Source organism: Eumetopias jubatus, unplaced genomic scaffold (assembly GCF_037043125.1).
Source record: "Eumetopias jubatus isolate StellerSeaLion01/CBP00866 unplaced genomic scaffold, mEumJub1_p1.0 scaffold_7, whole genome shotgun sequence".
In the NCBI taxonomy this organism is placed as follows: domain Eukaryota; kingdom Metazoa; phylum Chordata; class Mammalia; order Carnivora; family Otariidae; genus Eumetopias; species Eumetopias jubatus.
This window is the reverse complement of record NW_028274813.1, coordinates 75,175,369-75,198,447: the sequence shown is the minus strand read 5'-3', so window position 1 is coordinate 75,198,447 and position 23,079 is coordinate 75,175,369. Positions and strand designations below refer to the sequence as shown.

Genomic DNA, 23,079 nt, shown 5'->3' with positions numbered 1-23,079 from the left:
AATGAAATTTAGTCTTGGACCTTTCTCGGTTTCCAGCTATAGTTTGTGAGTCAGTTTTTTTCTGTTTAATTCTTTATTACATTAAAAAGTATTAACCCTAACTGAATTGAATGTTAATTAAAATAATCATTCTTCCAATAACACCAAACATGTTATAGAAATGTAATGATGGAACATTTGATAATTTCAATATATATTATGAATATTTAAAAAAATTTACAAACAAAATGAATTAATATCAACTTATTCTGAGATGTATTGTACATGGGTTTTGCACTAAAAAGCTTCATCATCATGATTGTTTCCTAGAAGGCCTGTCTGGATCTGATGTGTTGGGTCCTCAGTCTACTCATGGCTGCTTTCATTTCCTGGTTCCTCAGAGTGTAAATAATGGGGTTCAGTAAGGGTGTGATAACTGAATAAAACACAGAAAGAAATTTATCCCCTGAAAAACTACTGAATGGCCAAGTATAAATGAAGATACATGGCCCAAAAAACAGAGTGACCACAGTAATGTGAGCAGACAATGTGGACAGAGCCTTGGAGAGTCCACCAGAGGATTGATGTTGGACGGTTACCAGAATGACAGTATAGGAAATGAGCAGGAGTGTGAAGCAGATGAAAGACAACAGACCACTGTCAGCAATTACCAGTAACTCCAGAACATAGGTCTCAGTGCAGGCAAGTTTTAGAACTAGAGGAAGGTCACAAAAAATATTGTCCACTACATTGGGGCCACAGAAGGGCAAGGTGATAGTAAAAACCATCTGGCTTATCGTATGCACAAAACCAACAACCCATGATAGCAGCACAGAGCCCACGAGGACCCGGCGATTCATGATGGATGTGTAGTGAAGAGGTTTGCATATTGCAATATACCGATCAACAGCCATAACTATGAGAAGAGTCATCTCACTGCCGCCTAAAAAGTGGAGGAAGAACATCTGAGCCATACAGCCCCACAAAGGTATAGTTTTATTCTCCCTGAGGAAATCTGTGACCATCTTAGGGGTTGTGATTGTGGAAATAGACATATCCAGGAAGGAGAGATTTCCAAGGAGGAAGTACATTGGTGTGGAGTACAGAAGTGAGTCAAAGGCTATGGTGGCCACGATGAGAAGGTTTCCTGCCACAGTCACTGCATAGGCCAATGAAAATACGAAAAAAAAGAAAATCTCAAGTTCCCAAGTGTTGGTGAGTCCTAACAATACAAACTCAGATATTGAGTTATTCATCATATCCATCTAGTCTATGTAGGGGTTTTCAGAAAGTCATTAAAATGTAGAAAATCTGGAAAAAGTGATAACTTAAACTGTGAGAGTTTTGAAGATATAGACATATGAAAGTATTTGATTCCTATAGAAAGAGAAAAGATGAACATTTCTGAAAAATACATTTAATTTATTAATTAAAGCAACATTCACATTAACAAATTTATTTTCAGCCAGAAAGGCACAAAAGATAAGAAATTCATTGTACAAATTTGTAAGCAGAGTTTGCAGGCATAGAGTGCATCTCCACAGTGATTTCTCATTTCTATCATGAGTTTATGAGTTTATGAACCACGAATTCAATAGGCCAATGAGTAAAAGAGCCAAATGACCATTAGTCAAATGATTTGATCTTTTGCCTCTTTTCCCCTCCCTAATTTAAAATACTCAGGTGCATGGAAGTTGGTATACTTTTCAGCAAATTGCTTTAGGGTAATTTCTCTATCAGCTATACTGTATTATCACCCCCCCTCTTTAAGATTTTATTTTTTATTAGTCAGAGGGAGAAAGAGAGGGAGAAGTGGGCTCCCTGCTCAGCAAGGAGCCTGATGCGGGACTTGATCCCAGGACCCTGAGAAGGCAGATGCTTAACCAACTGAGCCACCCAGGTGTCCCTCCCCTCTCTTTTATCCTAAAGAGTTGTACCAATGATTTCACTTATTTCTTATTGTCCCCAAAATTATAATAAAACAACCTTCCTAGGAAGTTTCAGGACAAGACCGTAAATGTTTCTCAGTGTCCCAGTTTCTTTCTTTACTTCTTTCTTTCTTTTTCTCTCCCCCTCCTTTCTTTCCTTCCTCACTCCTTCCCTTCTTTCTTTTATTCTTTCTTCCTTCCTTATTTCTTTTATTCTTCTTTCTTCCTTCCTCCCCTCATCATCCTTTGTCCTCATCATTGTTGCCCTCCTCCTCTTCCTCCTTCTTCTGAATAGTGCTGTGTATCTAATACTTTGATTTCTGAACAAAACTCATGACCTCCATTGCTGAGCCTTTTTGCCTGTTCTTCTGAATCTATTGTTGCTGGGTTCTTGACTGGAGTTTTCTTTCTTGTCCCTTTACACTGTGTGTATAGTTGGTCTCTGAACAACCAACAAACGTTTAACAAATAGTTTTTATGTTTCCTTGGCTCCTAAATGCTTATCATCTTTGTACCTAGTGCTTTCCTCTGACACAGTATCATACTTGTGTGCAGACTGACTTGACTCTTACCTTGGCTTATACACTTGAACTCTGTATATATTTCCAGATTGACCTGATACTGTTGGCTCACGTTTATCTACTTTTCATTATGATTCAGATCTTTTGCTCCTAGCTTTTTTCCCCGTTTCTTTTCTTCCTTAAAAAAAAAACCAAACTGTTAGTTATGTACACCAAACACACAGAACTAGACTCATACATACAGTCATAAAAGCACATACTTACACCACGTTCTAGTCCTGGAGCACCAAAACAGAATGCGGAAAATCTACTCTGAATTTCCATTTTTTTGGCTTAATAGTTCATGAAATATTTAGCTTAACTATCAGAATTAAAAAAAAAAACACTGAATCAAGAATGAAGTTTTAAATACTAGTCCTGGCCTCAGCATTTACTGGAGGAATATACTCTTAACTTTTGAACATTGATTTTTTTTCCATGAAAATGAAATGATACCTACACTACTACCTCACAGATTGTTATGAGACCCCAGGGTAACATATATGGAATATATTTGTATATTTCATTGAATACATATAGGTCTTACGTATGTGCATTCACATAATTCTATCTTTAGCATTATCTCATTTTCTGTTGATGTAAGGATACTCAAATCAGTGAGAACCACAGAAGAACCACTATGGAAGACTTGGTAAACAAGACAGTGTTAATGAAAGCATTTTTCTCTATGAAATATAAATGATATAATTACCTAGTTGTCTTCATTATAAAGATTTAATATCATTGGTACATATTTCATGCAGTAATTGAGCCTACATACTAGTTATTCATAGCTTTGAAACTATGCAGTCATCAGTCTCAAAATACTAACAGAAGAAAATCAGAATTAGAAAAGTAATTTTTTAGTTTAATTTGGAAAATTGGAAAATTAAAAGCAAACATTTATATTTATTAATTTAGCCTTTTTTTGAAGATTTATAAGCCCTTTCATAAAATATATCCAGCATATAGATGGATACAATTCTGTTATGATAAGTGAAATCATGTATTATGACAACTTGACATTTCTTTTATTAAAGTGTACAGTTGCAGTTTGTTATTAATACTGATTAATACTGATATTTAAACCTACCAGTTCTAGCTGAGGAGTGACCTCTTCAAAGACATGCAGACAATGTGAGATCCTGTATGTATATTGTTTATCTTTTTTACCCCATGAATATGTATGACAGTTATTTGCAGGTAAAAAAAAAAGACAAAATCATATACATAAGGTGCTGACTGGTGATCCACCCCCAAAGGGAATTATTAAAATAAACATTCTAGTGTTCCCTAGAGTTCAGAACAAGGACTTACTCTCATTATTTAAGTGGATTATGAATTCACCAAGTCTATCAGCCATGTGAACTTTCTCTAGTAAGTGCTTTGCACTAACTCAAGTGTTTTGGTTGGGCCAGGATGAGCACATTTATAGAAAATGGATCTATTATAGATGATAGACTTGAGGAAATTATAATTCTATCATTTTGATTACATCAGTCTGAATATTTATGATTAATTTGGTAATTGAATGCATTCAAGTAAAATTAGAATAGTGCCCACATTGAACAAGGCATGTAAGGAAATTCATGGCATAGAACAGTTCTTAACAGAGACAGATCTCCTTTTACCATGTAAAGGGAGAGAGAGGAGAGAGTTTGAGCAAGCAAGCAGAGGATTCTTTCACCATGGTAATCAATAAATGATTACTTAGTGGATTTTTGCAATCAACCATTCTAAAGATACAGAATTTTGCTAGCCCTTTATAATTATATAGGACTTCATGATGACTCAAAAGTATTAAGAAAGATCTGTAGCAAAACCTTTATAAAACAATTCAGTTAAGCAAGTAAAATTCTAAAGGTTAAGAGCCATAACAATATATGATTGCAGATGAGTTCATATGCTACAGAAATTTTTTTGTATTTATTCTTATATATAAATATTCCATGTTGCTCTGATTAAAATCTTCATGAAAAGGTTACAAGAAAGTGAGGGTAGTAGATATATGATAAATGTGGTGCCACATTCCTTTCCAAAGCCCATAGCAGACATTGTTAATAGAGTTCTCATACTTTTTAATTGAACCCCAGAATTTTTTAAAAATTTAGTTCCTTATATAGCCACTAGCAATTAGAATTGCCATGAAAAATAAACCTTTAAAAAATATATATGGATGAGGTGCTTGGGTGGCTCAGGCAGTTAAGTGTCTATCTTCAACTCAGGTCATGATCCCAGGGTCCTAGGAGCCAGCCCCGCCTTGGGCTCCCCACTCAGCAGGGAGTCTGCTTTTTCCTCTCCTGCTGCCCCTCTCCTGCACACTCTCTCCATCAAATAAAAAAATAAATAAAATCTTTAAAAAAATATTTATGGTGAGGAAATATATGCCATGGTTTAATGTGGCATTTAAGGAGATGTTTGCAAGAAGAAGATTCTTAAATATAGAAATCAGAAGGATAATATTAGAACAATATTGGGTGCTCTGACTCGATTACCCAAACCAGTTGGTAAGGAATGTACACATAGAATTTTTCGGAAGAAAGTTGAACTGTTTTTTTTTTTTAAAGATTTTATTTACTTATTTGACAGAGAGAGAGATAGCGAGAGCAGGAACACAAGCAGGGGGAGTGGGAGAGGGAGAAGCAGGCTCCCCGTGGAGCAGGGAGCCTGATGCAGGGCTCAATCCCAGGACCCTGGGATCATGACCTGAGCCAAAGGCAGACACGAAACGACTAAGTCACCTAGGCGCCCCAGAAAGTTGAACTGTTAGGAACACATGGTCTAGGGCCAAATCAAAGTAGGACAAATATACTTAAAAAGGATAAAGAAGGGGATAAGGAGGGAAAATATGTAAGTTTGATATTCAAGGTACATTGTAAAGCTTTTGCACAGCAAAGGACACCATCAGCAATACAAAAAGGTAGCCTACTGAATATTTGGGAGTGATATATCCAAGAAGGGGTTGATATCCAAAATATATAAAAAATTTATACAGCTCAACACCAAAAAAACAAACAATTGAATTAAAAATAGGCAGAGGACCTGAATAGACATTTTTCCAAAGAAGCCATACAGATGGTCAACAGACTCATGCAAAGATGCCTGAAATGACTAATCACCAGGGAAATGCAAATCAAAACCAAAATGACATATCTTAACCTTGCACTTGTCAGAATGGCTAGAATCAAAAAGACAAGACATAGCAAGTGTTGGTGAGGACTTAAAGATAAAGTTGTGCTCTGTTGGTGAAAATGCAATTGGTACAGCCACTGAGGAAAACAGTATGGAGATTCCTCAAAAAATTAAAAAAAGAATTACAATATGATCCAGTAATTCCCCTGCTGAGTATTTAACCAAAGAAAACGAAAACACTAATTTGAGAAGATATATGCACCACTACATTTATTACAACATTATTTACAACAGTCAAGATATGGAAGCAAACAAAGTGTCCATCACTAGATGAATGGATAAGGAAGATATGGTATATATACACAATGGAATATTACTCAGCCATAAAAGAGAATAAAGTCTTGCCATTTGCAACAGCATGGATGGACCTAGAGGGTATTATGTTAAGTGAAATGAGTCAGAGAGAGACAAATACCATATAATTTCACTCATATGTGGAATCTAAAAAACAAAACAAATGAATTTAAAAAATAAAAAGCAGAATTAGACATATAAATACAGAGAACAAACTGATGGTTGCCAGAGGTGAAGCAGGTGGGGAGATGGGCAAAATAGGTGAAGGTGAATGGGACATACAGGCATATAGTTAGGGAAGGAACAAGTCACAGGAGTGAGAGGCACAGCATCAGGAATATAGTCAGTAATATAATACTGTTGTATGGTGACAGAAGGAGCTACACTTCTGGTGAGCATAGCCTAATGTATAAATTTATCAAATCACAATGTTGTACACCTGAAACTAATGTAATATGTATTTCAACTATGCTCAAATACAAAGTTTCATATTAAAAAAAACAAAAAATATTAAAATGCTTTTAAAACAGACATTTAAAAAATTTTTTAAAGGCATCAAAAGAGATGGTCCCCAAGATGTTCAAATAATTTTAGGTTTTCTATTTGCCTTTGGAAGTCTTTACAGTTTCCACAAACGCATGTATTATATATTATTTTATGTATTATTATTGTATTATTTAATAAACTCAGGCTTACTATCTGAAGTAGTCCACTAACTATTCCCTCTACTTTTACTTTTGCTACATTATATTCTCTACTTAAAAGGACAGAGATATACCAAACTGTAATATATATGGGATCCCATCTTTCCCTTTATCAAAATACATTAATAGCTTTGTATTGATAATAAAAAGGAATCCACTAGCCTGAAAACTCTGGTCTTTTCCTTTCTGTAAAATCTCACCATAGATCTTCTCCCTTTTATTCATCAATCTCCTTCACCAAGGTCTCTCTTTAATACTTATACAAAATCTTTCTCACCTAACAATGTCTAGGTACACTGGCCTTTTGCCTGGAATGCTCTTTTCCCTGCTTAAATGTCTAATTCTAGAGCTTTCTTAATGCGTTCATATAAATGTCTCCCCTTAACGTAGTCTTCTAGACCACCACGCCTAACATAGAGACCTTTGGTTACTCTCTCTGGAACAGGGACCAGGTCTGTATCCATAACCGTATCTGTATTGATTTGGAAATGATTGGTACCTAGTAATATTTTTTCTTTTTTTTATTATGTTATGTTAATCACCATACATTACATCATTAGTTTTTGATGCAGTGTTCCATGATTCGTTGTTTGCGTATAACACCCAGTGCTCCATTCAGTAATATTTTTTTAATGTTTCATGAATGATGAAATTCAGTTGAAAAAGCATTGAGTGTTCATGCAATCTGATAGAGCAAGCTACACTAAGCAGTTCATGGTTTTAATCTTTAATATTTCAGTTGATATTGATTCTTAGAAAACTATTTGAGTACTCAAAGATATGTTGGAAATATTTATTTTTAGGCATATTTTTACATTCTACTAAAGATAATTAATGTATTGAGGCTATATAGTGAGAAAGTATTCTTATCCTTAATCAAATCACAACCCCTCTGTGAAGACCCATATGGTTGACAAATATTGATAGATATTTGAACACCTATTAAGTTACTTAATATAACTTCAGAAATAAAAATTGATACTAAATACCATATAGTGTGCTATCTTCCTAAAATTACCTATTTTTACATACTGAGTCATTAAAACTTTATAAAATTTTTGTAAGAAGACATATGCTTGTGTATTTTAAACATTCATCAGGATTGTTTCTCTGAATTCTTTTTTTTAAAGATTTTATTTATTCATTTGAGAGAGAGAGAGCACAAGTGGAGGGGAGACAGAGGGGAGCAGCAGAGGCAGAGGGAGAAGCAGACTCCCCACTGAGCAGGAAGCCTGATGTGGGGCTCAATCCCAGGACCCTGGGATCATGACCTGAGACAAAGGCAGATACTAAACCATCTGAGCCACCAGGCACCCCTTTTTCTCTAAATTCTAAGACAAGGAAGGAATGAATACACACCTATTTACATATTGGATCTGTGCTATGAACATTTTCCATTAGATTTTTAATAAAACTGACCTTAATAATTGCATGAATTTTGAGAGAAGCAAATAGATAGTATTAATATTTTCATTTTAATTATTCCAATGAATATGTAAGACTCAAAATCCCCAAAAGGCAGAGAACACAAAAAAATCAGTTGTTATAGACATTACTTAGGAAGTGAGCCAGGAACCAAGATGCTGGCTGCTGAGTCTCTTAATGGCTGCTTTCATTTCCTGATTCCTCAGAGTATAAATAATTGGATTAAGGAGGGGGGTGATTATAGAGTAAAACACAGAAAGAAACTTATCTACAGAGTAACTATTGAATGGGAAAGCATAGATGAAGATAGCAGGGCCAAAGAAGAGAGTGACCACAGTGATGTGAGCAGATAGTGTGGACATTGCCTTGGAGGATGCACTGGAGGAGTGCTGCCAGATGGTGACCAGCATAATAATGTAGGATATGAGCAAGAGAATGAAGCAGACTAGGGACAGGAGTCCACTGTTTGCAATTATGAGCAGTTCTAGGATATAGGTGTCAGTGCAGGCAAGCTTGATGATCAGGGGAAGGTCACAGAAAATGCTGTCCACAACATTCGGACCACAGAAAGATAAACCTACAGTGAAAACCATCTGGCTGGTGGTATGTATGAACCCAGTTGCCCATGAGAGCAGAAGAAACACAATGAGTGCCCTGCAATTCATGATGGTCTTATATTGCAAGGGTTTGCATATGGCAACATACCTATCCATGGCCATAGCTATCAGAAGAGACATCTCTCCACCCCCAAAGAAGTGCATAAAAAACACCTGGGCCATGCAGCCCCACAAGGAGATGGTCTTGCGTTTTCTAAGGAAGTCTGCAATCACTTTGGGAGTTGCAGCAGAAGAAAGACATAAGTCAAAAAATGATAAATTTGCCAGAAAGAAATACATGGGGGAGTGAAGATGGTTGTCAACTATCACAGAGATCACAATGAGGAGGTTTCCTACTATGATGGCTACATAGACAAGAAGGAAGATTGCAAAAAAGAATATTTGAATTTCTTGAGAATTGGAAAGTCCCAGCAAGATGAACTCAGAAACACTTGATCTGTTGTCCAGGAGATCCATTCATCCTTTTGTATGAGTTTGTCAGAGGTTGCCTAGAAGAGGGAAGAAACAGGATGTCATAGGGACTGACAAATCAGTAAACCTGATCTTTACTTACATCCTGTCTCATATGCAGGCAACAACTCTGTTGGTAATATGACTGTTTGTAGGTATTTTGCAGGAGATATTTCAACAGGACCACATGGCAGTAGAAAGTGTGGAGGGAATGGAGCCAACTAAATGAAATGTGTGTGTTGGTTAGTAGGGGCAAGTTCAGTTGGACATTTGAGAAAACCTCTCCCTTCTTGTTCAGCTGCAGATCAGATTGTGTATGAACACATAACTTATTAGAAAGATAGAAAAGAGTTTTGGAAGGCATCAGCAAAATAGATTTTTATCTTTTTCATGAAGTGCATTTACTGACACATTTTTGTGACATTCTCAGTATGCAGTAAAAAGCTTGCCATATTAGAGGCATCTGGGTGGCTCAGTCAGTTAAGCATCTTGCTCTTGGTTTCAGCTCAGGTCATGATCTCATGAATGGTGGGTTTGAGCCCCTTGGAAGCTTGCACTGAGCCCATGGAGGCATCTTCCCCTCAGTTCATTTGGTCAGACATCAAGTGTATCCCATCTGTGCATTCTTATCCAGTTGTTGCAAAATTGGATCAAAAAAACATTTTTATCTATTTGTTTTTAAGTTGTATGTTTTCATATACATGAATATATAGAAACACCTAAATCACTATTATTAAGACTAGTGAAGTTTACCATTGTAGTCTTGTTCCACTTTTCTCTATTAGTGAGGGGTAAAGAGTAAGGTGAATCATTTACCTTTGTAAACATGACTTAAAAAATTTTTAAATATGATATATTGTTTGAGCAGAGTACCATCTTGGGTTACTTAGCTTCCTTGGGCCTATCCACCCTCACAATTATTTTCCTTAAAGTTCCTTTAACCTTTAACTTTGTCAAGGATGGAAAAAAGTCATGGATATTATGTTACTGCCTTAGGTGGATTCTGCTAAGTGAAATGGACTATTAAAAAAATGCACACATTTAAAGGGAATAGGTCAGTGCTCAATCTATATAAATTCACCTATTTAAGCCATTCATTATTTGTCTGATTTTAGCTATTATTCCAGTCTTATTCCAGGCTTCTTGTTCATCTCCAGTCCTTTCCTTGCTTTTATGAGAGCCTAGACCCAGGCCTAATGCAGATTGTCAGAAAAGAAAATAGAATATACGTGGTTTCAGGGTACATTTTAAACTTCTAGTTACACAGTTCGAATTTTTTTTTAAAAATATAGTATATTTTGATAACTATAATAAGCATTTAGTCATATTCTCTTTTCTATATATAGTTATTATCACTAAGACACACAGTTATTGTAAATGGCCCAGAATCTCCCATTATGTTTGATATCATCATTCAGAGTAGCATAAAAACTTCCTTCTTTCACAAGGAAATAGAACTGAAAATGGAAATCTTTGTTAGTTCTCATTCACAGATGTGAACGTATATTTCTTCTTTGTGCTTCATACCCTTGCTGTAAGACAATGATTTTACCTGAGATATAGCTCCTGGACCTTCTGTATTTGTCTGAAGTATGCATAAGTACATTTGCAGGTGCACATGGGTCTGGCAGAGATAGAGTCCTAGACAAGATGCTATCTCTGTATTTGTTTTCAGCTTAAAAGTGTTTAACTACTTGGCCATTTTCAGACTGTTGCCATAGGAAAGTTGAATTTTCTCATGTGTTTTTCTAATAATTAACAAATATAATGATAGCATCAATATTTTATGAGTGGTGATAGTCTATGATTTTCAAAGTCATGAATCAGGCACTTTATCTTTGCATTTCTGTCATTTATTTCTCTTAAAATATTACATTTCTAAAAATAACAAAGGAATTTTCTCTATCTTTCTGTTACATAGAATTCAAAGAATAGAATCATTCAACCTGATAAGGATAGCCAGACAATTTGAACATACCTAGATTTCTTTTCTGTGAGAATAATTTACTTGGCCTGGTTTGCTGCACTATTATCTTAATTTTTAGTAATCATTTGTATAGTGTTTCTGATTTTTGTATTTTTTTCCAGTTGTGACAAAATCAGGTATATTCCAGTTTAATTTTCCCCTTTCAGCCCTCCCTTTAGTTATCTTTTTGGCATTTGTACTTATCACTTATGTACACATTTAAGGTTATTAATGACAATAATGAGATAGATGTGGTATGTAGGGTAGAGTGACAGGTCAGGATTATGTAACCTACCGGTTTGCACTTGGACTTCAGAAGTCACATCAGTATGAAATGGATGCTTAATCTTCATCATCCAGTGATTTTATTTTCTGCTCTGAACTTCAAGAGACAGCAGTATATCAATGTATCCCTTGGTAGAAAGCACAAAGGAGGAAACTCATTTGATTGTCTTAAATTCCTGAGAGACTAGTAGTAAAAAAGTAATTAGGATGTTAAAATACACTTTTGACTTTACAGAAACGAGACACCATTTTTCATCCATAATATTGATAATACTTTAAAGACAATTTTCAGTACTCAGGTGGGCAGTGGAAAGAGGACTAGAGTTGAATTATGAGAATTTTGTATGATGTTCATTCTTTTGTTGTAGTTTGTTTTCTACAGTAAGCATTGATAAATATGATATGTAGGAAAATATAAATATTCTAGGTTATTTTAATTCTAAATTTTATTAAGGCTGAAATTTTCACATTTAAACTCTAACCTGTCTAGAATTTATTGATAATGTGAGATCATTTTTCATCTTTGCAATTAAATAATAATTCATTCCACTAAGAATTTGTTATGCTTTCTTTGTAACCTTTTAAATTTGCTGATAGATCAGGCTCTTCTTCAGGTGTGCTCATTTACTCTTTTTCTTCCCTGATAATTTTTGAGGAGGTATTATGTATTTTACTACTCATTATGTTTACAGTATATTTAATGTATGGAAGGGCAAGTCTGCCCTCACTGCTTTATTCATTCAGTTTTCTTGGCTAGTTTCATATGCTTTTATTCTAAATTAGATTTATTTTCTAAAGTTAAAGCAAGTTCCACTGACATTTCAATATCACAGTATTAAACTTATAAGAAATGTAGAAAAAATGAACAGAATTACAAAATTGAGTCTTTCATCCAAAAAGATTTTATGTCCCTCTAAATATTTGTCTGCCTACTTACGACACAATAAAATTTTCTCATCTTCATTATCAACACATTTTTTTGTAACTCATTTTTTGTTATAAGTAATTTTGCCTATTTTCTACCTTGATGCTTTACTTAATGTGATCTTTTTCTTTATCATAATTGATTTTAATGCTCTTGTTTCCATTTTTTACATATTTAAGTGGTAAATGGTATCATTTGTAATTTTTTCCCAGTTCATTGTCTTCTTTGTTTTAGGTTACTTATAAAATAATTTACAAACATTAATAACATATTTTTTCTAATACATTTCTTGTGCTTTATTGCATTAACTAGAATTTTAGAGCAATGTTGCATAACAGTGATGATAACTGGCTATGGCAGAACTTGTTAGTTTCCCAACCATGACCTTTCCTTCTTTCTTGAAAAAGAAAGCTCATTTTCTCGGGATCAGGTGTCTGTGCACTTCCATGGAGTCTCCAAGCCATGCAAAGAGCTGCATCTCGCTACCCTGAGCCAATCACAGTTCTTCATTTTCCTCACCAGTTTAGCAATGAGTCCAGACCATGTACCAGAGACTACTGAGTAGCCTTCTCCCATTCTTCATTAGTAACAGACACCTGAATTCATTAAATGACATTGTGCAGCCTTCCTTGCAAGTAAAAGTGGCCAATACCATGAAAGTAAACAGTATTATCAGGCAGCTACTTGGTGAAAATTCTTTATAGGTGCTGACTCCTGGGAGGGTTATGCTTTTTCCCTCTCCCCAACTCCATATTTTTTCAGGTCTAATTGGAAAAGTGTGAGTGTTTATATTAATATTAAGTACTGTAAATGCTTATAGTTTAATGCTATCAGTTAAATATTGTACAAACAGAAGGATGTTAAGCAATTACTCAAGTGACAAAATATCTGAGTTGCTAACAGGGAAAGCAAAGATGAGCATCAGCTGGAAGTTACCACCACATCTAAGCTGGAGGGGTAAAAGAAAATGCAGTCATACCATTGCCCAAGGGTGTGATCATGTATTCATTTTCTTCTTCTCCCTTGAAAAACTTCCATAAACATGAAGGCCAACCAAATTCATTATCTCATAGCTGTGTATGTCCAAAATCCAACACTGGTCTTACTGAAATACAATCAAGTTGTTGGCAGGGCAATATTCCTTACTGGAAGCTTTGAGGGTGAAACTGCTTCCAAAGTCATGCTGGCTATGGGCCAACTTTAGTTCCAGGTGGTTGTAGAATATCATCTCCATTTCCTTGCTGATTTTTAGTTAGGCATTGCCTATATTCCTTGGTCATGTCTTCTTCCTCTTCAAAGCCAGAAAGAGTGCATTGAAGCCTCCTCAAGTCTCATCCTTCCTGGATTCTTTTTTCTTTCTCTGGATCCATGAAAGGCTCAATGCTCTTAAATACTCATGCATTGGATTGAGTCCACCCAGATCATCCAGGATAATCTCCCCATCTCAATGTTTATAAACAATCATATCTGCAAAGTTCTTTTTGCCATGTAAGGTAACATATTCACAAGTTCTCTGGTTAGGGTGTGGAATTCTTTGGGAGACCATTATTCTGGTTATAATGGCTTATATACAAGTCAGAAGTGTTGTGGCCCTTTTCACTAGGAGAGCTAGAGCCATGGAAGTGTTGCTGAGTTCCAGAGTGAGCCACAGAAGTACTGCAGATGTTTGGGCTAAGGCAATGTGAATGTGTGTGTGTGTGTGTGTGTGTGTGTGTGTGTGTGTGTGTTCTTTGTTGTCCTTTCCTCCTACCCTATGTTAATCTAACAGTGACACTCATTTGTAACTATCTGGAGGTCAAGTGACCTAGAGTCCTGGAAATGCAGTCTTCATGGATAAGGGCTGCCTATAATACAAAGCAAATTTATAGAAATAAAAAGAATGGATTGGAAGGAAAATGGACCTATAATGGCACACATCCTTTTATTACTCAGTCTTTCTGGAATACAAGTGTGGTGTGTGGAATTTTTACAGACATTTTGTGACAAATTATTTTAAAAAGACCACACACACAGGAGGTTTTGGAGTCTCTGGTGATACTGTGATACTACTATACAAACATTGGACTAAGATACTATGATTTATTTTACACTAGAAAATAAACCTCTATCTAATTTAACTATAACACTGTAATCATGGTTGATTACTAGCAGACCAACAATTTTAGTCAAGGACATGTGATATACAGTTACTTATAGGGACGTTAAGTGAAATTTTCAATATTCCTAAGATAGGGCATAAGGAAAACAACATTTTTTCCTCCCAGATTAAGTACTGTGAAGGATAAAGTGTGAGGACCAAAACCTCATTCATTGAAGATGGCAGGGTCCTGCCACATTTGTGAATTTTTGGGGAGTTTATATAGGGCAAGTATGCTGAGATATCAGCTTAAAAGTTAAAGTATTGCATCTTGTACCTCAGTCACTATACCACTAAGAAGAAAGCATAATGTCTGGTAGTCCTCTCCAGGTTCTAGAGGCAGTATATTCCAACGTGTATATATTACTTATTTATTGATTGACATGAGGGTTCTAGTTTTTGTGAACTTAGTTCAGGAAAGGCATGTTAGCAGATACAGTACAGAGTGTAAGGAGCCTTACCACTAGGGCCATATGTCCAGGCAAACTTTACAGTATTAAAGTTACCTAATCTGGGAAATAGGCCATTTATAAGGTTTTCCATATCCTAATAGGAGAATCATAATGTAGTTTCATAAGATTATGTAGCATGGCTATGCCATGTGCAGCAGAGAGCTATATATGAGCTGGAAATCAGCTCCTGCCATTCTGCTGTGCCCACATAGGATATGGATCATGTGACCATAGAACTTCAACTGACTGTCGAGATGGAGCTGTTCTTCATGTTTGTGTTCTTTTATACTAAGACTGACTAGAGAGCAGCACAATTTTAAAATTGTATCCTGCTATCTTGGGATGGCATCCTCTAGGATGTAGTGTACACTCTTATTTAATGAATTGTATGTAATTTGTTCCCAATAAGAACAATCTGCAGGTTTTTATAGGATATTCCCCATTCTTCATTCCCTGTAAAACACATGTAGAATTTATGCTTTCTTTTTCCACAGCTTCAGGCTCTTTATTTCCAGAAATTCTGGAATATGTTTTCACCAGTGATGCAGTAAAATTTCTATTCACCTCAAGCTCAATCACTTTTCAATTTTCTTTCCCAGAGACATAAAAGCAAAGAAAGGTGTTACCATCTTGTAAAGGGTAATTTACCTTGATCACCTGAAGAGGTAGTACTACTACTATACAGTGATTAAGTAGGATCATGGAAGATTGTTTTTTTAATCCAAATTGTAATGTGGAGATGAACTATCCTATTTCTGAGGTGAAAAAAATCCACTGGATGGTATTACAGAGATGACATTGAAGAAGAAAAGATTAGTGAACGTGAAGACATAGCAATAGCACTATGCAAAATGAAGCATGAGGAGAATAAAAATAATTTTTATTATATACATCTCTTTAAAAGGTAAATGACCATACACAGCAAAAATAATAACAATATATTGTTGACTATATTATCTCAATAGATAATAGTAGACATTAATATAAAACAACACAAACACCAGGGCCAAGAGAAAGTGAATGGAAATACACTGTTGTAACTTTCTTATATGATACCTGGAAAGATATAATATTGATGTTAGACTGTGATACAGTAAAATGTTCAGTATGTATTTGTAACCCTAAAATAAACACTAAAAACCTCAAGAAAAAGATAGATAAGAGGTCAAGATTATTAATATGAAAAAATTTAACTAAATAATAAGTAGAAAGAAAATATAAGTAACATTCAAGTATCCAAGAAAATACATAAAAAAGACAAAACTGAACAAAGAACAAATGAAACAAATATAAAATAAAAACATTGTCAATTTTAACTGAAACATGTCTATGATATATATAAAGGAACTAATAACCTATTTAAAGGCAGAGATTATTGTATTAAATAGATATATGTTGCATACAAGAAACCATTATTAATAATAAAGGCCTATATAGATGAAAAGTAAAAGGATAGTGAAAGAAAAACTACTTTACTATGTTCCTATTTAACCAGACTGTGTTGTATCAATTTACTCTTTAACTGTAACAAATTACCACAAACTTAGTGACTTAAAATGGCAAAATTTTTTTTTAAAGATTTTATTTATTTATTTGACAGAGAGAGACATAGCGAGAGAGAGAGGGAACACAAGCAGGGGGAGTGGGAGAGGGAGAAGCAGGCTTCCCGCAGAGCAGGGAGCCCGATGTGGGGCTTGATCCCAGGACCCTGGGATCATGACCTGAGCTGAAGGCAGACGCTTAACAACTGAGCCACCCAGTTGCCCCAGCAAAAATGTATTATCTTACAATTCTTTAAGTCAGAAGTCTGATCCAGGTCTCACTGGGCTACACTCAGAGTGTTGGTAGAGTTGCATTTCTTTCTGGAGACTCTATGAAAGAATCTGTTTCCTTGCCTTTTCCAATTAACCAAAATGAAGCAGAAAATGTGAAAAAATATAAATATAAAACATCTGACAAGAAAGCAAATTTTAGGGTGCCTGGGTGGCTCAGTTGGTTAAGTGTCTGCCTTCAGCTGAGGTCATGATCCTGGAGTCCTGGGATCAAGCCCCACATCAGGCTCCCTGCTCGGTGGGGAGTCTGCTTCTCCCTCTTCCTCTGTCTACTGCTCTGCCTACTTGTGCTCTCTCTCTGTCAAATAAATAAATAAAATCTTTAAAAAAAATCAAATTTTAATCCAATCATATTAATAATAATCCTATTACATGTCATTCATTTTACAGGACTATTGTCATGCATTTACATATATATACATATACATATATATATATATGTATACACACACATATATATACACACACAACCTCAACAATACATCATACTATTTTTTTATACAGTATTTTGTACATACTTATTTATATATATCAACATTTTGACAGGCTACTACATTCCTTTTTGTGGTCTTGAAATGTACCAATTCATAAGATCTTTGTACCTTTGTACTGGTCATCCTCTCTTTCTAGAATTTTCTGTCTCCGTGTAATTCCATGGGTGTTTCTTTCAGGTTGTCTGGATATCAGCTAACCACCACTCTAAAAAACCTTGCTTAACAAACAAAAGCAAAGTAACTACCATCTCCCAGTCAAACTCTATCATAACACTATTTTTTATTTGCTTTAGAGCACTATCTCTTTTGGATATTATGGGTTGTTTTCAATTTAATAGTTTAATCTGTGTTTATCTACCTGAATATAACCCCAAGAGACCTGGAATCTTACCTGCCTTATTCACATAGCTAGAATAGTGCCTGAAAATTGCAAGTACTTAATAAATGTAGTATTTGCTAAAATGACTGAATGATTTGGTGCATTAATGAATAAGTGGTTTAATTAATTCCAACTGTATTTTCTCCTTTGTTGCTTGTCTCATTCTATTTCATTCAGCAAACCATGCAACGACTCAGTAACTTCTTCATGGAAGCTTTCACTTCCTGGTTCCGAAGGGTATAAATCACAGGGTTCATCAAAGGAAAGATGACTGTGTGAAAGAGAGAAACCACTTTGTCAGCTGGGAAGGCTCTGAATGGGCGAGTATAAATGAAGATGGCAGGTCCAAACATCAGAAACACAATGATAATGTGTGTGGTACATGTGGAAAGAGCCTTATTCTTCCCTTCAGAGGAATGTCCCTTCACATGGCAGAGAATGACCGCATAGGAGGCCAGAAGTCCCAGGAAGCACAGCAGGGTGAGCAGGCCACTGTTGGAGACCATCAGGAGCTCCACCACAAAAGTGTCTGTGCAGGCCAGCTTGATGACCTGCGGCACATCACAGAAGAAGTTATCTAGCTGGTTTGGGCCACAGAAGGGCAAGCGGAGAATAAGGGCTGCTTGTACAATGGAATGAGTAAAGCCCCCAAGCCACAGAGCCAACAGCAAGGCATAGCAGACTCTAGGGTTCATGACAGTAGAATAGTGCAAAGGATGACAGATGGCGATGTAGCGGTCAAAGGCCATCACAACAAGAAGAAACATCTCCCCTGCCCCCAGGAAGTGCAAGAAAAAGAGCTGAGTGATGCAGCCTCCGTAAGAGATTATTTTCTTCTCAGAGAGGAAGTCCGCCAGCATCCTGGGAGCCACAATGAAGGAATAGGATGCATCCAGGAAGGCCAAGTTGCCCAGAAAGAAGTAGAGGGGGGCTGTGAGGCCAGGGTCTGATCTGATGGTGAGGATGATGAGGAAATTTCCAGGGAGGATGATGAGGTAGAAAACTAAGACTAGCACAAAGACCAGGAGCTGAGCATGTCGAGACTGGGTCAGACCAAGGAGGATGAATTCTGTCACCACTGTGCTGTTCTCCCTCTCCATCTCTCCTCTGTCTGCAGAATAACAAAGTATTATCTGTTATAACCACCTTTTCATCTACTCCATAGCTCTTCTCCAGATAAATACATTTACCACATCCAGAACTTGCCTAGCTGAAAAAGAAATGCATGTCCCGTAAGTGTCTTATGTTTTGAGCTGACCTTTCTACCCTCCATTTCTTGATCCCTCCCTAAGACATTGTTCTCATAACCACACTCTCATTCCCATTTTACCATGTGCTTCTATATACTTGTGCTCCCCTAGGAATCTGGGCTACTTTGCTTGAAGAATAGTCAAAATTTCCTGATTAAAACAAAACTTAACCATTATTTAATTTGTCAGGTGTGTTGTTTTCTCATAAAGCTGTGGTGCACTGTCTCTAATGTTTAGATTTTTTGCTGGGTTTTCATTGTTTCTCTTCATTTCCACAGAGCAAAGTGCTTTTGCTAGTGCTTCTTTCCTTTGGCTCCTGTAGAATCCCTAGTTCTTGGTTGATAACTCTATGTCTTGTTTTCTAAATGTGTGTCTTACTTGTTCCTATTACACTGTTCTGCTTTGGTGCCCTTGTGCACCTTTGTTCTAAGCTGGTTTAGGGTCTCAAACAAGAATCCTACATTCTCCTAACATAGAAGTATTCCCTTAGGTACACTCTTGGTTGGATCCCAATTCTGAGTCTGCTACATACCTTGTTCTTAAATCCTAATGAATATTAATCCAGTTTTATTTCTCACTATGTATCCATAACCTACTTTACCCTCAGATCTCAGAAATAAGATTTCTATTTAGAATTATATTTGTGGTTATTTTCTAATTTGTATATTACTATAATTGTAGAAACATTTTGTAAATAAATACTCATATATTGTGATATCTGTATGTGTTTATTGGCATGAATGATTTAAAAAATGAAAGATTGCTAATTGCAACACAATACTGTAATGTGACATATAAATATATTTCTCTTGAATTTGAATTACATGCAATAGTTGTTTTTCAAAAGTACTATGAGTACAATGGAATACAGTTTGGCAATAAAGAGGAATGACATATTGTAGTATGCTACAACATGGATGAACTAAAAAACATTATGCTATGTGAAAGGAACCAGTCAAAAAGGACCACATATTGTTCAATTCATTTTTTGAAAATCTGTAGACAAGGCAAATTAATAGAGATAGGAAGTACAAGAGTGGTTACCTAGGGCTATGGGTGGAATGAGGAGTGACTGCTAATATGAGTTTTCTTTTTGGGGTGATTATAATGCTCTAAAATTTATCATGGTGTTACTTGCATAACTCTGTAAATAACTTAAAACGATTGAATTATACACCTTAAATGGTAAATTTTATGCTATGTTCATATATCTCAATAAATCTTTTTTTTAAAGAATTATTTGAAAGAGAGAGAAAACGTACCAGGGTGGGAGGGGCAGACGGAGACGGAGAGAGAATCTTTAAGCAGACTCCCTGCTGAGCATGGAGCTGGACTCAGGGCTCTGTCCCAGGAGCCCGAGATCACAACCTGAGCTGAAACCAAGAGTTGGACACTTAACCGACTACATCACCCAGGTGGCCCTCAATAAATCTTTTTTTTTAAGTGCCATTATGTGTGGAAGGGAAAACTGGAGAAGGAAAAAGTCTCACTTGAAATTTGACAGAAATTTTTGATAGCATTCCTAGAAAGAAAATGTAGGAAGAGAGGAAAAAAGAAAAAGACTAAGGAAAAATCAACCTTAAAAAGTCCATTAAAAAATTCATGGGAAATTTAGGCAATATGCTGATATTTTAGGGCACATGTACTAGGAAACATCAAAACATATGTTCTATGTGATTAGTAACATTTGTAACTAGCAGCTAAATGTTATAGAAAATGCATTTATAACACATGGGCACATAACTGTGAATAGAGATACTTATTTACATATGTATAAACACACACATAGTGAGTCTAAGAAACAAATGAGCAAAGGAAAAAAAAAAAGAGAGGCAAACCAAGAAACAAACTCTTAACTATAGAGAAGAAACTGATGTTTACCACAGAGGAAGTGGGTAGCGGATGAGTTAAATAGATGATGGGGATTTAGGTGTGCTCTTGTTGTGATGAGCACCAGCCCTTGTATGGAAGTGTTCAATCATTATATTGTACATCTGAAACTAATACCACACTGTATGTTAACTAACTGGAATTAAAAAAAAACCCTAAAAACAAAAGATATGAAAAAAATATCTTTGGTGTCTTTGAAATTAGTTTAGGAGCTTCCTTCTGTCTTTTACACAGAATGCCTCCACATTCATTTCTTATTCTGTCTATAGAAACCTGCTCTTAGGAAAGTAAGTCAATAGCTCCTTCTACCTATTCTTAGGTTTTGTGCTTTCCAGGTGCTCACTGACAGTTATTTCATGCTTCTCTGGGTTGACAATTCCAAGGCACAGGAAGCATTCTGAGTTACAGTCTCCCACTCTTCCTCTGCTTTGTTTTTCCAGATCCACCTCTATTCCCTGTTACTAATGGAGGGAATTGCATACCACTTCCCCTCGTTAATCCACTTTCTTCTCCCTCCCATTTACATACCTCTGTTCCTGCGATTTTCAAATTGTGCTCATCACAGAGACTGAGGACAGACATGCATCAGATGAACATTACTCTGCATAAAATGAATTCCTGGGGAAAAGAAGCCCAAAACAATGATTCTCACAGAGACCAGTGTTTTGCTGTAGTCAAATAGAGCAAAGAAGTATTGTCAGTGTAGGCTAGTGTATGAATGTTTTCATCATCCCTAACCCTCCTTGTCATTTCAACTGATACAAAAACACATCTGGCATTGAAGATGCTCATAATCCTCCCCTCTTTTTAGAGTGCAGACACACAGCATCCCCAGGCCACCCTGAGCATGCCTAGATTCCAACTGCTATCAGATCAGCTCCTGGAACCAGGTGTTTGGGGACTGATCACCTTCCTAACATCTCCTTCATCTCTCCCCATTCATTTTCTCTTGCTCCTTTTTTTATTTTTCCTATTTGCCTATTCTCTTCCTGCTAATTCTATTTTACGCACTCATTTTCTCAGTTATTCTTTTTTTAAAAAGGTTTTATTTATTTATTTGACAGAGAGAGACACAGCAAGAGAGGGAACACAAGCAGGGGGAGTGGGAGAGGGAGAAGCACGCTTCCCTTGGAGCAGGGAGCCTGATGCAGGGTTCGATCCCAGGACCCTGGGATCATGACTTGAGCGGAAGGCAGACATTTATTGACTGAGCCACCCAGACGCCCCTCAGTTATTCTTTTTACATTTGCCTTACCTTCTTTTATTTCTTTATTTTTCTTGCAATTTCTCTACATTGACATTTTGCTTTTCCTTCCTCATTGCTTTCTTGCTTGTCATTCTCTTTCTTTCTCTCATTTGCCCAGATTCTTTGAGTCTTAATTCACTTTCACTCTGTTTTGTGCTTGTATTCTACTTCATTATATTCAATGCCTGTCTTTCCACTAATTCTGAGACAAGAAATTATTTTTCTCCAAGGTAAAAGGAGCATGCTACATGTTTCCTAAGTCTTCCATTCCAGTAGATTTTTCTATACTTAAGAAAGCTTGACTTGCTCTTCACTGCTACGACTTTGTTCCTGAACATTATCCTTTTTGAAATTTACTTAGTCTCACCCACTCATTAGTTACTTCACATTCTCTCAAATATTTTGTCTAACTCATTCTGACAAAAATAAATTGATTTATTTTTGTGCTCTGAAGTAGATCTCCTTAGAACCACCCCTGCCAACATGAATCCATTTAATGAATGTTTGAAAATGACAGGGTGGTTCCTGGGGCATCTGGGTGGCTCAGTTGGTTGAGTGGCAGGTTCTTGATTTCAGCTCAGGTCATTATCTCAGGGACATGGGGCTCCGGGCTCAGCAGAGAGTCTGCTTGAGATTCTCTCCCTCTTCCTCTGCCCCTCCCCTGGGCGAGTGTTCTCTCACTCTAAAATAAATAAATAACTCCTTTCAAAAAATAAAAGAAAATGACAGTGTGTTTTCTGACTCTGTATTTATTCCCTTTTTAATTTTTTTCCTTTTTTATTTTTTTAAATATTTTATTTATTTGTCAGAGAGAGAGCACAAGCAGGGGGGAGCAGCAGGAAAAGGGAGAAGCAAGGAGCCCAATGTAGGACTCGATTCCAGGACCCTGGGATCATGACCTGAGCCAAAGGCAGTCGGCTTAACTGACTGAGCCACCCGGCATCCCTTCATACCCTTTTTTAAATTATTAAAATACACTCTTACCCATTTCTACGAGTTTTGAAAAATGTGGATCAAGCTGAAGAACATCAAAAATATTTAATTGATACTAAACTTGGGGATTATATAAAAGTT

General features: G+C 36.2%; 3 protein-coding genes across 3 annotated transcripts; all 3 read right to left on the bottom strand.

Moving 5' to 3' along the window:
• Positions 1–305: 305 nt before the first annotated feature.
• On the bottom strand, positions 306–1,244 carry LOC114221351 (olfactory receptor 4L1-like). The gene has a single exon (XM_028119467.2). It carries the CDS (start codon positions 1,242–1,244, stop codon positions 306–308), a length of 939 nt encoding a protein of 312 aa, XP_027975268.2.
• Positions 1,245–8,213: 6,969 nt separating this feature from the next.
• Positions 8,214–10,247, bottom strand: LOC114221318 (olfactory receptor 4K13-like). The gene is made up of 2 exons (XM_028119435.2): positions 10,231–10,247; positions 8,214–9,135 (listed from the first exon to the last, which is right to left on the bottom strand). Exons 1-2 carry the CDS (start codon positions 10,245–10,247, stop codon positions 8,214–8,216), a joined length of 939 nt encoding a protein of 312 aa, XP_027975236.2.
• Positions 10,248–17,792: 7,545 nt separating this feature from the next.
• LOC114221438 (olfactory receptor 4N5) lies at positions 17,793–18,719 on the bottom strand. Its single transcript, XM_028119561.2, has one exon. It carries the CDS (start codon positions 18,717–18,719, stop codon positions 17,793–17,795), a length of 927 nt encoding a protein of 308 aa, XP_027975362.1.
• Between the last annotated feature and the right edge of the window lie 4,360 nt (positions 18,720–23,079).

What these genes read in the sequence shown, in the direction of transcription:
- LOC114221438 (XM_028119561.2), bottom strand. Translation starts at nt 18,719, where the DNA reads ATGGAGAGGGAGAACAGCACAGTGGTGACAGAATTCATCCTCCTTGGT.
- LOC114221351 (XM_028119467.2), bottom strand. Translation starts at nt 1,244, where the DNA reads ATGGATATGATGAATAACTCAATATCTGAGTTTGTATTGTTAGGACTC.